Genomic DNA, 14,488 nt, shown 5'->3' with positions numbered 1-14,488 from the left:
CCATGCCAGCTGCCTCTGCCTGATGTTGACCTTCCTTCCGCTGTCTCTTTGGGGTCACAGAACCACGGAATCCCAGCAGAGGATGGAGCAACTGACTCTGGTGGAGGCCATCTTGGGTTATCCTCTTCCCATCGGATTTGACGGTGCTGCAATTTGCCCCCACTCAGCCACTGCCGGAGGCTGTTGTGTGACCTCTTGCCTCTCTGAGAGGCTGTTACCCCCGAGCCAGCTCCCCACTGGCCACAGGTGTCCTCAGTTGAACTGGGAGGCAGCAGAAGCTTTGGCACAGCTGGACACAAGAGTCTGGATGGTCAGACTGAATGACTTGGAAGGCGGACTCTGTTGACACTTGAGGAGGGCCTCGTTTCCCTTCCCTGCTCCCGGAGCACTTCTTAATGGAGGCCTGTTTCACACCAGGAGGTGGGTGTGCTGGCTGCGTCTGTTAAGATAGGGATGGGGAACCTGCGACCTTCCAGATGTGGTTGGATCACAACTGGTGGACACCCAATGAAGCTGAGCGTTGGGAGACTCAGCACAGCATTGTCCTATGGAACTCCCTCCCACTGGAGGCAGGGATGGCCACCAACTAGGATGGCTTGAAAAGAGGATTGGACAAATTCATGGAGGGCTCTTCTTAGGTTCTTAATCCCTGACAGATGGCCATCCAACCTCTGCTTAAAAACCTCCAGGGAAGGAAAGTCCACCACCTTCCATTGCTGAACAGCTCTTACAATTGGTTGTGTCCTTCCCTTCCCTGCCCATCAGCATAAGGTTCCAGAGCAGTCAACAGCAATGTAGACATATATTAAAATCACCCAACGGGGAGAAGGATGTTCTTTCAGGAGCTCATCCTACTCTCGAGTAGGACCCCAGCAGAGACACATGCCCAACTGGTACGTTCTCTCCCTCCTGGTCGATTGTTCGGGAGCTTCATAAGCTTTCTTCTGCCCGAACATCACAGCGACCGATGCCAACCGACACCAGCACACTTAGGGGTCCGCACAGTCTTCACAGCTTGCGTGACAGACCTCAGCAACTCAGCATATTGGCTAATCTACTTTATTTACATATAAACACACACGGAGCACTGCAACATGGCTCCCTCTCTCTCTAGCATCAGACAGCAAAGAGAGAAAGAACAAAGGACAAGAGTCCCACTTCACGGAACACAGTAACACAAACGTCCTGTCTCCGTCACTTCCCACTCTGTGGAGTCAAAATATACACCGTCATGTGAAAGACAACAATCCCATGACTGCAAACACGGAGCAGGAATTCTAACAGATAGGAGCAGCTGAACTCTAAAGAGAGATGGGTGCAATCTCCTAGTGGAGATGTCTACCCCATTAGGCTGGCGTTCCACTTCATGGGAAAGGGAGGGCAGGGCAAGGCAGGGGATATTCCAGCTGACCCAAGTATTTGGTGTCCTCAGGGGCTTCTGCTGTGGCCATGGAGTCTCTGTTGACTGAGATGTACAGCCTCAATTCCCCCAAAGCCCCCACTGCCCAGTCCATGTCAGAGAGGAGAGAGATGGTGTCTGGGCTGTGCTGGGAGAGAAGAGACAACTGCAAAGTCAAGAGGGGAGACCACGCCTACCAGGTCAGTAGACCTACGCTGGTTGCAAGTTCAAGGTGTCAGGGTTAGTATAGGTAAAAGGTAAGGTAAGGTAAAGGACCCCTGGACGGTTAAGTCCAGTCAAAGGCGACTATGGGGTTGCAGTGCTCATCTCGCTTTCAGGCCAAGGGAGCCAGCATTTGTCCACAGACAGCTTTCCAGGTCATGTGGCCAGCAGGACTAAACTGCTTCTGGTGCAACAGAACACCGTGACAGAAACCAGAGTGCACGGAAATGCCATTTACCTTCCCGCCACAGTGATACCTATTTATCTACTTGCACTTTGACGTGCTTTTGAACTGTTAGGTTGGCAGGAGCTGGGCCAGAGCAACAGGAGCTCACCCCGTCATGGGGATTCGAACTGCCAACCTTCTGATTGGCAAGCCCAAGAGGCTCAGTGGTTTAGACCACATCACCACCCGCATCCCTACACTGGTGGAGGAAGAAGGGAGCGGGGGGAGCGTACCACCCCCGGCAGCGTGATCCTGGAGGGATGCCATCACGGCTGCCCCCCTACCCACCCTGGACGCCATGCCCCTGCAGGCGACGGGCCATGCCCCCCAGGACGTGCGCCAACCACGCCCCTGCCTGCTCTCTACCTCCCAGTGCCAGAACATGAAGCTCCGCCACTGTGTCCCTATAGTGTTAGTATATACAGTGGTACCTCGGGTTAAGAACTTAATTCGTTCCGGAGGTCCATTCTTAACCTGAAACTGTTCTTAACCTGAAGCACCACTTTAGCTAATGGGGCCTCCTGCTGTTGCCGTGCCGCCAGAGCATGATTTCTGTTCTCATCCTGAAGCAAAGTTCTTAACCCAAGGTACTGTTTCTGGATTAGCGGAGTCTGTAACCTGAAGCATCTGTAACCCGAGGTACCACTGTAAAGCCCTGAGCAACTTGGGACCAGTTTGCCTACGAAATCGCCTTGCCCCAAGCGTGCCCCCTCAACTGCTGCAATCGCCAGAATTGGCACTACTGCAGGTGCCGCTCAGTAGCCATTTTAGTGTGGCATCTCCCACACTTTTGAACTCCCCGTTGATACCAGGCAGGCGACTTCGCTGCTCCCTAAAAACAGAGGGCGCTGTCTGGATGAACCTCTGTTCTTTCCGCATCTGCCCCCAGAAAAAGCAGCAGCAGCAGCAGCAGCTGGAAGCCGGAGCGCGTGAGGATCCATTGGTGCAAGGAGCGGAGTATGTGGAGCAGGTAGGGCCAAGGACGGGAAAGCCTTGCGGACTTTGTGCCCTCCAACCACCCAAACACACACAGCCTTACAAGGGTCCCAGCCTTCTCCATTGTTTGATCCACAGAGCAGCCAGGAGGTGAAGAGGCCTCTGCAGCAGGAAGCGGAAGGGGAGAAGTGTCGCCTTCAGGCAAGTGGGCAATTCTGAAGCCAGGTAAAGGATGTCTGGAGGTGGCGGTGGTGGAGGAGGGAACAGCTGAACCACAAGAAGACAAGGAAAGCCTTCTGGATCAGGCCAGTGGCCCATCACACGGGGACCAACCACAAGCCTCAATGGGAATCCAGCAAGCACTCAAACCCTCTCCTGGCCTGCGGTTTCTAGCAGCTGGTATTGATGGTACGGACAATGGATGCCTCCACAGCAGTGGCATAGCGTGGGTTGTCAGCACCCGGGGCAAGGCAAGTAATTTGCGCCCCCTAACCCATGGATTTGCGCCCCCTAACCCGTGGATTTGCGCCCCTAACCCTAACCCCCAGATGTTGCGCCCGGTGCGGCCGGCCCCCCCTGCACCCCCCACGCTACGCCACTGCTCCACAGTCAGAGGCAGAAATGCTTCTGAACATGGCATAGCATGGAGTGGGGGGTAGACTCAGGCACATTTTTTTGAGGGACACAACCAGCTTCCCCCGTGGCAGGTGTTATAAACAAAAATCTGCCCTTTTCCCTTATGGGATATCTAAGAGCCCATATAGAGTCCTTACGTAGGTTCCTTATTGGCAGGAGAAAATAACAGAGGCCAAGCAGAGAATATTGAGAAGCAAAGCAGCTAGTAAGCTTGATCTTTATTGATCTGTTGCAGCAGGGTCCCCCACTCACCACACGCAGGAGGGAAGACGAACCCCGAACAAAGGTGTGCCTGCCCTTATATAGACATTTTAAATTCCCTCCCTGGAGTCCAAGACCACCTCCAGAAACATCATACCTACATCCCAGAAAGGGCGGTCTACAGCAGAAATCTGAGTGTGTTGTTTACCTCCTGTCTGCCAGGTTACCTTTTTAATGGTCACTTGACTGGATAGCCTGGGGAGCCTGGCCAGTCTTTTGTAATGATAAATACTTAGTTCCTGAGCCAGGTCACAGGCTCACACCCTATTCATATCTTAAATGTGCCCTTAAGACAGGATTTGTGAAGGAAAAGACAATGGGGAGGCTTTTCCATTTTCCTTTGACCTTGCAGAGAAAACATTTGGTCAGTTTGGGAATCAAAATGGTTTCAGGTCTGTCTTCCTGTGCTGATCTATGTACGTGCTTGGTTGGTACACTTATGAACATTGAACATATATCTAAGACCTCAAAATTCCTATCCCACAGGCTCCCTCATCGAGGGAAGCTGCGCCCGGGCCCAGCCTTCAGGTCTGGGGCGACAGTGGCTCCTTCTCCTTACGGCCACCCCTGGGCTAGCCAAAAGGGAGGGGGAGGCCAGTTGGCTGCAGCTCCACTTCTGCATCAAACCTGCCCCCAGGGGCAGAAGCAGTAGAAAGGGGCACAGGCAGAGCGGTGGCTTTGCTGCCCCTCTCCTCTGGTGGGCTCCGGTGCATGAGGGTGCCCCATGGCATGCCCCCCCCCATGGGCATGCACAGAGCCCTGCAAGCAAACCCACCTGCACAGCAATAGGAGATGTTCTGCCCCTCTTTCTGAATACCAGTTGCTGGAACCAACAGGAGGGGAGAGTGTTGCTCTTATGCTTGGTCTCCCATAATGGCGGCTGTTTAGCCACTGTGAGAACAGGATTCTGGTCTAGATGGGCTATTGGCCTGATGCTGCAGGCTCTTCTCGCGTTCTTATTGCGGGATTGTTGGCAATGCAATGTAGCTACGCAGCTCGGCAGATGACGATGCCTGAGATGCTGTGTGCATTCGTGTGTGTGTGTGTGTGTGTGTGTGTGTGTGGTGGGGGTCAATACAGCAACGCTGACTCTCTTTCCTGCAGGGCGGAGACCTCATTCGGCAAGAGGAAGGGCTGGAGTCTCATGGCTGGAGGCTGGACTGGGAGTCAGAGTCGGTCCACGAAGAGTGAGTGCAGAAGCATTTCCAGGGTCCAGCAGCAGCAGCCTCCTTGCTGGCCTGGCCAAGCCAAGCCCCCCCTTTGGAGCAGCTTGACCTGCCTTAAGGGTGTCACCTGCATCTGGAAGGAGACCTGTAGCTTAGCAACAAGCATCTCTCTCTGCCCCCCTCCCCCCTCCATCCTTGGCCTGCCATTCCAACTCCAGGGGCACACAATTTCCAGGTCTGATCTTCACCTGGGCCAAACACTTCTTCTCCGAGGTGGGAGCCTCTCTGCTCAGCGGCCTGGATCTCCCCTCCCTCCCTTTTCTCTCTTGCAGGATTTATTGGGGCTGCTTCTACTTCTTCCCCTGGCTCAGGATGTGCAGGAGAGACAAAAGGGTGCAGCCGTGACAAGGTATGTCGGCGCAGAAGAGATAGGATGTGTGGTCAGCCAAAGCAGGTGGAGGCGGTCAGCAACTGGTCAGTCGCCTTCCAGGGTTTTGGTCTATCTGGAAATAATGTCACTGGTGATCAAACCTGAGGCTTATGTACGCAAAGTCGATGCTCTGGCTCTGGGCTGCGGCTCTTCACTCCCCCACCCCACAAAAAGAGGTCTTGGTGGGATGATAGAAACTGCACTTAAAGTCCGTCTGAGTGTCTCTTCAGTAGCAGAAAGGCAGCTTCACAACATTCCCTAGGAAATTACCGTATCTCTGGAAGTAGCAGAAAACCACCGTAAGAATAGAAATTTAAAACACGTGTACAGTTCTGGTAATGCCATACTGTGGTACCTCATGCAGATATTTGATTTTTAAAAAAGGATTAGTAGAACTACTGAAAGGGACACGGGTGGCGCTGTGAGTTAAACCACAGAGACTAGGACTTGCCAATCAGAAGGTTGGCGGTTTGAATCCCCGCGACGGGGTGAGCTCCTGTTGCTCGGTCCCTGCTCCTGCCAACCTAGCAGTTCGAAAGCACCTCAAAGTGCAAGTAGATCAATAGGTACCACTCCGGCGGGAAGGTAAACGGCGTTTCTGTGCGCTGCTCTGGTTCGCCATAAGTGGCTTAGTCATGCTGGCCACATGACCCGGAAGCTGTACGCCGGCTCCCTCGGCCAATAAAGCGAGATGAGCGCCACAAGCCCAGAGTTGTCCGCGACTGGACCTAATGGTCAGGGGTCCCTTTACCTTTACCTTTAGAACTACTGATGGTACCTTTCCTTAATACAGGGGTCAGCAAACTTTTTCAGCAGGGGACCAGTCCACTGTCCCTCAGACCTTGTGGGGGGCCAGACTATATTTTTTTTTTGGGGGGGAATGAACGAATTCCTATGCCCCACAAATAACCCAGAGATGCATTTTAAATAAAAGCACACATTCTACTCATGTAAAAACACGCTGATTCCTGGGCGGTCCGCAGGCCGGATTTAGAAGGCGATTGGGCTGGATCCAGCCCCCAGGCCTTAGTTTGCCTACCCATGCATTAAAAGTTCAACTAAGGGCTTGTCTCCACTTCCACTTTCCCGGCCACTTTCCCCTGGGAAGAGCCCTAAATTGCCTTCCTTGTGAAGATCCCCTTAAGGAGGTTTTTAGCTTTAACTCAGAAGAAGGAAGATGAGCTCTGCTCTCCCCTTTTGGAGCTCTGCTCTCTCGTTTGGAAGCTGGAGCTCAAATTCCGCCAGGCATGGTTTGACTCATGAGCATGGAGTCAATTCCGGTGTCATCCATCATGTTTAGTGTTGCTTTCGCAAGAGCACTGAGTTCATGAGCATGCATGAAACTGTGTTACTCTGCAACCTGAGATCCTTTTAACTGGATATGCCATGGGAGAGCCTTTGCATGCCAACGCATGTTCCGTGCCACCAAACCCTGGGCCTCCTCCTCTGATTTTGGCTTCCAGAAGCTTTGTTTCGGAAACCCGAGAGGGAGCGAAACAAGCCGGCACAAAGGCGAGGCAAGGGGTTACGATTTCACAGTGCGTGGGGGGCAAGATCAGCTGTGAAATTGAATCTCCTCCCAGTAGCAGAAGTGCCTAGACAGATCGCCCAGTCCCAGAGCTACGGCTGCTCCTGTCTGCACCTGGAAAGACCAGAGGGCACGAACTTTACGGAAAAAGGCCGTAGCTCAGAGGTAGAGCACCTCCTTTGCATGCAGAAGGTTCCAGGTTCAATCCTGCCATCTCCAAGCGGGGTCAGGTAAAACTCCCCACCCACTGGAAGAGTCGGGATAAAATAAAGTATTTCTTCATGCCAGGGGTGTAAAACTCTTTGTCAGGCTGATGCTCACACACTGGTCAGGGGCAGGGCATGTGTGTGTGTGTGTGTGTGAAGAGCATCCTCTGCAGTCACCCGGCCCTTGCCACTGATGGCCAGCAGGGCATGATCTCTGCAGAGGTGCCTGGTTTGAGCCTCCCAAGAGTCTGCCCCCCCCACACTAAGCCACTGCTTCATGCAGAGCATCATTAGACAGTGGAACTCCCTCCCACAAGAGGAAGGGATGGCCACAAAGCTGGATGGCTTTAAAAGAAGATGGGACAAATTTTTGGAGGAGGAAAAGGCTACTGATGGCTTCTAGCCAGGATGGCTGTACTCTGCCTCTACAGTCGGAGGCAGCAATGGTTCTGAATCCCAGTTGCTGGAAACTATGTGAGAAGAGATTGCCCTTGTGCTTGAATCCTGCTTGGTTTCCCAGAAGAGGCATCTGGTCAGCCGCTGGGAGAATAGGATGTTGGATTAGTTCTTACAAAACCATGGAGCACCTCTGCCAGCCAGTGTAGGCAATATTGAGCTGGATGGGGGAGATTCCGTATAAGGCAGCTTCCTCTCCTCCTCTGTTTGTGAGTCTCCCCACAACTGCCTCCCAGAGCCAACTCCAAGACAGACACCAGCAAGGAGAGACCACAGCCAGGCTGGACGCAAAGGGGGCTGGGAATGGCTCTGGCTGGGGCTGGTGTCAGTTGTCGTCCAAAGCAGCTGGAGGGCACCTGGTTGGGGAATCCTGCTCTGGGGTGTGGGGCTCATGCTTGAGGGGCGAAAGGTGGCTTTGCGCTCTTCTCACCTTTCTTGCCTTTTCCTCCCTCCAGTTGACCCCAGGCAGAGGGTGCTTCCTGTGATGTTTTCCCTGCTGCCAGGACCCTGGTCTCACCCCATCACTACCTCCCCCCAAATATGCCCCCTATCTTTAGCCAGATCCCAAAGGATGCGACACAAGCCTCTATTTGCCCTGCCCAGCGCTGGCCGCCCAGATATATGCCGGTTGCTATTCTTTGGAAGGACTGAAATCTGCAACACCCTGGAAATTAAAAGCTTCTTCCTGAAACTTCCTGCTCCAGCTGCCAAATTTCTTTTTTGCCCAGGATGGGCTGTTTGCATCTTCTGCCACCAGAGGGTGCTGGTTCCCCAAGGGAAGAATTCCTTTGGAGCAGAAACCCAGGCTCAGTGATTCCAAGACATTTCAGCACAAATATACCGTATTGGCTCGAATATAAGCTGCACCTTTTTTTCTTCCAAATTCCGATCGTGAAAACTTGAAGTGCGGCTTATATTAGGGCCAATACAGTACATTGGGGTGTGTGTGAGGGGGATTAAAAGCAGCCCTGCATCTGCATGGAGGTGCAATCTCAGTGCTCCCCACAAAATCCTTTCATAGAATTGTAGAGTTGGAGGCTTTTAAGCAGAGGTTGGATGGCCATCCGTCAGGGGTGCTTTGGCTGAGATTTCTGCATTGAAGGGGGTGGATTAGATGAACCTCGGGGTCCCTAATAATAATAATAATAATAATAATAATAATAATAATAATATTTATACCCCACCCATCTGGCTGGGCTTCCCCAGCCACTCTGGGCAGCTTCCAACACAATATTAAAATACCATAACAGGGCTGCCTTCAGATGTCTTCTAAAAAGTCTGGTAGTTGTTGTTCTCTGACATCTGGTGGGAGGGCATTTCACAGGGCGAGCACCACCACCGAGAAGGCCCTCTGCCTGGTTCCCTGCAACTTGGCTTCTCACAGTGAGGGAACCGCCAGAAGGCCCTCGGATCTGGACCTCAGTGTCCGGGCAGAACGATGGGGGTGGAGACACTCCTTCAGGTACATTGGGCCGAGGCCACCTACAATTCTATGATTCTAAGTCTTTGCAGGGGGGTTGATAGCTTAGGTAGGAAAACAGTGCAGCACGAAAACAGGGAGGCTCCGTCATCTCGAATTCTAGAAGCTGGTTGTTCCTGAGGTCCACATCTCTGGCTGTGTGGCCCAGAAGGTAGGAGATGTCTTGTCCTAAGACGATGACGAGCTGCTTGCCTGTTCTCCGCCTTCCCAAGCCCCCCACCTTTCCAGAAGGGTCGTACCTGCTCACCATGTGAAGGGTTCCAGGAGGAAGACAGTGGTTGGGCTGTGTGTAGCCTTGACTTGCCTTTGGCAACGCAGAGCGGCACTGAATTGCTTGTAGGGGATTGCTCCCCCCCCACCCTTTTTTGTCCAGAAAGCCCCAGAAGTAACAAAAAGCTCACTTTCCTTCATTTTTTATTTATACACGAGTGTGACGAGCCCACAGCTGTTACGCAGTCCGGCATTAGCTTATTTCAACCAGGTTTGCGGGGCACCAAATGCCACCCGAAACGAGAGCACCCGAGGGAGCCAGCTTAGAGGAGCCCATGGCAAGAATCGATGGAGAGGGGAATGAAGAACTTTGCCTGTCCTTGCTTGGTTGGGGTCAATTTCTTTGCAAGAGCAGAGAAGACTGTGGGGAGGCGGCAGCAGCAGCAGGAGGAGAAGGCGGCAACTTCTTTTGGAACTGGGCATAGCTGTCAATGTTTCCCTTTTATTGCGAGGAATCCTATTCAGAATAAGGGAATTTCCCTTTAAAAAAGGGAAACGTTGACAGCTATGGAACTGGGATCTTTGTGGGTGCCAGGAGGGGAGAGAGCAGAGGGCAACTTGGAGGCAGGGGTGGGGGCGGCATGGAGGGCCAGCTGGTCTCCCCCCACTCTGGCGAGCCCCACACATATACAACATCTATTGCCAATCAGGAATCTCATTGACTCACACACAGAATCTCAGATCTCTCTAAAACAGTCTGAAAAACAAATTGCAAACCAAAGTAACATACACACACCCTGCACCAAGGAAAGCCAAGAATTTGCAAGCTGAATAAATCATGCACTTTTTGTAGAATTGTGTGCTTTGTAGGTTTTGCCCCCCCAATTTTGCATAGCTTGATGCTTTGCATTATTTATTGTTCCTTTTTGCATGGTTTATTTATTCAGCAGCTTGCTGGGAGTGGGCTCAGACTGCTGAAGCCCTAACAGACCCCGCTCAGGATCTTCTTAGCTTCCAGGAGCTCCCCAAACAAGGCCCCTCAGTTTCAGTCTCGTTTCCGCAATCATGAGGGACAGAGGCATGGCATTCTTCTTAAAACGGAAGTGGGAATGCTGCATTCTGCACCGAATATGAAATTCCCCGTGAACACACACACACACACACACACACACACACACACACACACATGCACGTATGCACACAGCACCAAAGGATCCTTCTGCACAATCGCCTAAAAGGGGTGCTATGCCAGCCTGTGGATGCCACCCTTCACCCAAAATGCATGAGAGCCCTGCCGGGCTGCAGGGTAGCTGTACTGAAACCCCTTCACATTTACACCCTGACCCTTTTTAAAATGCTGCATAGATGGTCAGTCCTGTAGAGGAGTCGGCAACAGTGGACCTGAAATTTCTCAGAAGGCATTCCCCCTAAGAAAAATCCAGCGCCTACTCTAGAGAAAGGGGCCCCTTTGCAGAATTTATTCCAAATACTTCCCCATCATTTCGTTGGGGGGGGGCAGCCACTATCCCCAAGATGCCCTATAACAGGGGTCAGCAAACCTTTCCAGCAGGGGGCCGGTCCACTGTCTCTCAGACCTTGTGGGGGGCCGGAGTATATTTGGAAGGAAAAAAATATGAACAAATTCCTATGCCCCACAAATAACTCAGAGATGCATTTTCAATAAAAGGACACATTCTACTCATGTAAAAATAGGCTGATTCCCGGACCGTCTGCAGGCCGGATTTAGAATATGATTGGGCCGGATCTGGCCCCCGGGCCTTTGGTTGCCTACCCATGCCCTATAATGTCCTGGAAGGGCCCCGGTGGCAGCAGGCAGTCCAACGACAGCAAAATGGGCTTGAAAGACTGGGCCAGACCTTGTGGTCTTGCGTGAGCTAATGGACACCTGTGCTGGAAAAAGGATGGGACAATTTCTCCACCCCCTGGAAATGAGGAAAAATGAAGTTGACATTCTCCCATTTCACTGCTGTTGATGACCTCCTCTGTTGCAGAGCTGGAAGGCACCCTGGGGCCATCTGCAATGACCCAACTGCCTGCAGTGCAGAAATCACAGTGATTGAAGGCATTTAAAGAGATGTCTCCAAATACCTGTTCCTGGGGAGCAAGAGCGGGGAGAGGTGCTGTTGTGCTCAGGACCTGCTGGGGGGTGTTCCCATTTGGGTCCCCTGGTTGGCCAGGCTAGATGGAGACCCCTTGGTCTGATCCAGTACAGGAGCTGGGCTCTTCTCATGTCCTTGAGAGGCCACCTGTGCAGCACTCCAGAGCGAGAGGGCAGAGCCCCCAAACAAAATGAAAATCTTTTCTATGGAGCGAAGGCAAGGTGCATCGGTGCCCAAACTCTCCATCTCCCCTCTTTCCACCATAAACTCACAAGGTCCCCTCTGTGAAGAAGGGACACCTGACCTCTCCAACTCCCTTTTCCTGGCCAGTTCGGACACGCACAAAATTCTCCCAGCAATGACCTGCCAGGGAACTGATGTGTTAGTAATTGTTGCTTGAGTTGTCAACCAATCTGTAAGCCAGTCCCACAATTCACAAGAACACAGGTAGAGCCTGATGGATCTGGCCAATGGCCCATCTAGTCCAGCCTCCTGCTCTCACAGTGGCCAACCACTGTCTCCTGTGGCAGTGAGTTCCACAGTTTAAATCTGCACTGCATGAAGAACTTTCTGTCCCAAAACTCTCAACATTCAGCGTCAGTTGTAGTTGTTAAGAGGAGGGGGGAGAAACTTTCTCTCTCTCCAATTTATCCAGGCTGGGTATTGTTTTGCAAACGTCAACCATGTCACCTCTGGGGACACGGGTGGCGCTGTGGGTAAAAGCCTCAGCGCCTAGGGCTTGCCGATCGAAAGGTCGGCGGTTCGAATCCCCGTGGCAGGGTGCGCTCCCGTCGCTCGGTCCCAGCGCCTGCCAACCTAGCAGTTCGAAAGCACCCCCGGGTGCAAGTAGATAAATAGGGACCGCTTACTGGCGGGAAGGTAAACGGCGTTTCCGTGTGCTGTGCTGGCTCGCCAGATGCAGCTTTGTCACGCTGGCCACGTGACCCGGAAGTGTCTCCGGACAGTGCTGGCCCCCGGCCTCTTGAGTGAGATGGGCGCACCAACCCCAGAGTCTGTCAAGACTGGCCCGTACGGGCAGGGGTACCTTTACCTTTACCTTATCATGTCACCTCTAACCCCCAAACTTTCCTTGAAGCTAAGTTGCTGTTGCGTGAGAGGAGCAACAAACTACAGAGGCATCTGCAGTCCTTTCTGAGGCCCTGAGCCCTTTCTCCCCTCCGCCTCAAAGCAAGGAGGTTCCAGGTAGCCTTTCCTCCAGCTGGCAGGGAGCATCGCTTTGACCCCTGTGCTGTGGTCCAGCCATGCCAGCATCCTGGCAGGAGAAAGTGTTCCTGGCTATTTTTAGCCTCCCCACCTCCTCTCCCCTCCTGTCATCTGGCGCCTGCCGCCGCCGCCACTGCTTGCCTTCATCTCAGGAAGTTTCCATCGAGTTTGCTGCCTCCGGGGTTGGCAAAGGCCAGAGACTCCTCACCGCACGGCTGGCCCCACCTCATCCGCTCGCTGGCTCCGGGGTGGTGGGTTGGCACGGCCGAAACGTGTGCGAGCAATTGCTCAGAGGGGCCCGGAGGCAGGAAGCCTTGCCCAGACCCACACCTTAAACCTGTGAACCCGGGATTTGCGGGAGACAGTGCAGACTAATTGCACACACATACACACATTCCGGAACAGAAGCACCCTGGGGAACTGCACATCGCCACACTCCCTAAACACGACAGGCAATTTGTTCACCTCGCTCTGCAGAACCAGGCCACACAACCACAGAGCATAGGAAGACCATGAGTGGCGGCTGCATCTGAGGCCAGGATCCGTCTCAGCGAGCATCTTGTCTCCCTCCGCAGCCAGCTGGGAATCCCACAACTAGAGTGTGATGGCCACAGTGCCTACATCCCCAACACTTGTGTCCCGAGGTAGACTGCCTCTCATGCTGGAGGTTCTATTGAAGGTATCGTGGCCGACAGCCACCACTAGACCTCTCCTCTCCTGTGCTGGACTCCAATTCCTATCAGCCCCAGCCAGCCTAATTTTGATGGCTGGGACTGATGAGAGTTGAGGTCCAGGGATGCCTGAAGGCCAACCATCTCCATTAGTCTTGTGCTAAAGCGCATAGATGCCACCGCAGCTTGTAGCAAGATGCTTTGCAAGGAGACCTTTCTGTCTATCCTGAGTCTTTGTGGGAATACACACCCAATGCCTGCATGCGGAAGAACACCTTGGCCACCTGGGGGGGGGGGCGTGGAAGTCATTGAGTTGCAGAGAGGAAAGTTTTCTGCTCTCCCCCTGCTGACTTGCAGGAGGGCCACCTGTCAGAGATACCGAATTTTTCGCTCCATAAGACACACTTTTTTCTTCCTAAAAAGTAAGGGGAAATGTCTGTGCATCTTATGGAGCGAATGTGTGGTCCCTGGAGCCGAATTGCCCAGGGGAGAAAAGCAGATCATGCTTTTTTGTTTTTTTGAAAGAGGGAAGTGGGTGTTGAAACAAAGCCGCTGATCGCAAAGGGGGGAAACAGGAAGACTAAAGCAATGAGGAGAGAAATTAGAAGAAAAGGAGGAGCAAAAAACTGCTCCAGCTAAGGAAAAGACACTAAGGCAAACAAGAGGGAAGGGGGTGTTGAAAGGAAGCAGCTGATCAGTGGGATTGGAAGAGAGATAAGGGATGCTAGCAGAGGCTGCCTGGGAGAGAGAGGTAAAAGCCCATGGATCCTCAGGATTTTTACATTGGGTCACCCTAAATTCACCATCAGATCACATAGCATGTCCATGGCTACAGCCTGCACCAAAAAAATCACGCACCCACTGTTGCCTGGGGCTGCAATGCTGCAAAAATGTGATTACAAAGCACGGATCCACATGGATTCTCAGGATTTTTGCATTGGGCTAACCCAAACTCAGCGTCAAATCACATGTCTGTGGCCACAGCATGAAGCACAAAAATCATACACCCACTGTTTCATTCAGAATATTTTCCCCCTTGTTTTCCTCCTCTAAAAACTAGGTGCATCTTATGGTCAGGTGCGTCTTATGGAACGAAAAATATGGCGCTTTAGTTATGGTTCCTGTATTTCAGAGGGTTGGAATAGAGCACCTTTGGGGGTCCCATCCAACTCACCGATTCCTCCCACTGCTTGTATCTCCAAGAAACCCAACAGGAAATCTCTCTCCCCACCTCAGCTGCCTCCTGATCTCTATATTAATTGTGTGAAGAATGTATGCATCTCTCTCTGTGTGTAGGTGTGAACCCTCAAGAAGACC

The 14,488-nt window shown here is 52.6% G+C and overlaps 1 protein-coding gene across 3 annotated transcripts; it reads left to right on the top strand.

Moving 5' to 3' along the window:
- The first annotated feature begins 52 nt into the window (after positions 1-52).
- LOC309352845 (uncharacterized protein) lies at positions 53-8,157 on the top strand. 3 transcript variants are annotated; one of them, XM_081881722.1, is made up of 7 exons: positions 53-420; positions 1,433-1,599; positions 2,737-2,817; positions 2,927-3,008; positions 4,785-4,867; positions 5,179-5,255; positions 7,922-8,157. In XM_081881722.1, the coding sequence occupies exons 1-7, from the start codon at positions 396-398 to the stop codon at positions 7,923-7,925; spliced, it is 519 nt and encodes a 172-aa protein (XP_081737848.1). In that variant the 5' UTR covers positions 53-395; the 3' UTR covers positions 7,926-8,157. The 3 variants fall into 3 exon arrangements, with proteins under 3 accessions (XP_081737848.1, XP_081737849.1, XP_081737850.1); XM_081881723.1 differs by having other exon boundaries at positions 54-420; positions 2,743-2,817; XM_081881724.1 differs by having other exon boundaries at positions 59-420; positions 2,746-2,817.
- Positions 8,158-14,488: the final 6,331 nt, after the last annotated feature.

This window comes from Podarcis erhardii (assembly GCF_964252035.2).
Source record: "Podarcis erhardii genome assembly, chromosome: 11".
NCBI lineage: Eukaryota > Metazoa > Chordata > Lepidosauria > Squamata > Lacertidae > Podarcis > Podarcis erhardii.
Note: the sequence above shows the minus strand (reverse complement) of the source record. Positions and strands in the feature narration are given on the sequence as shown.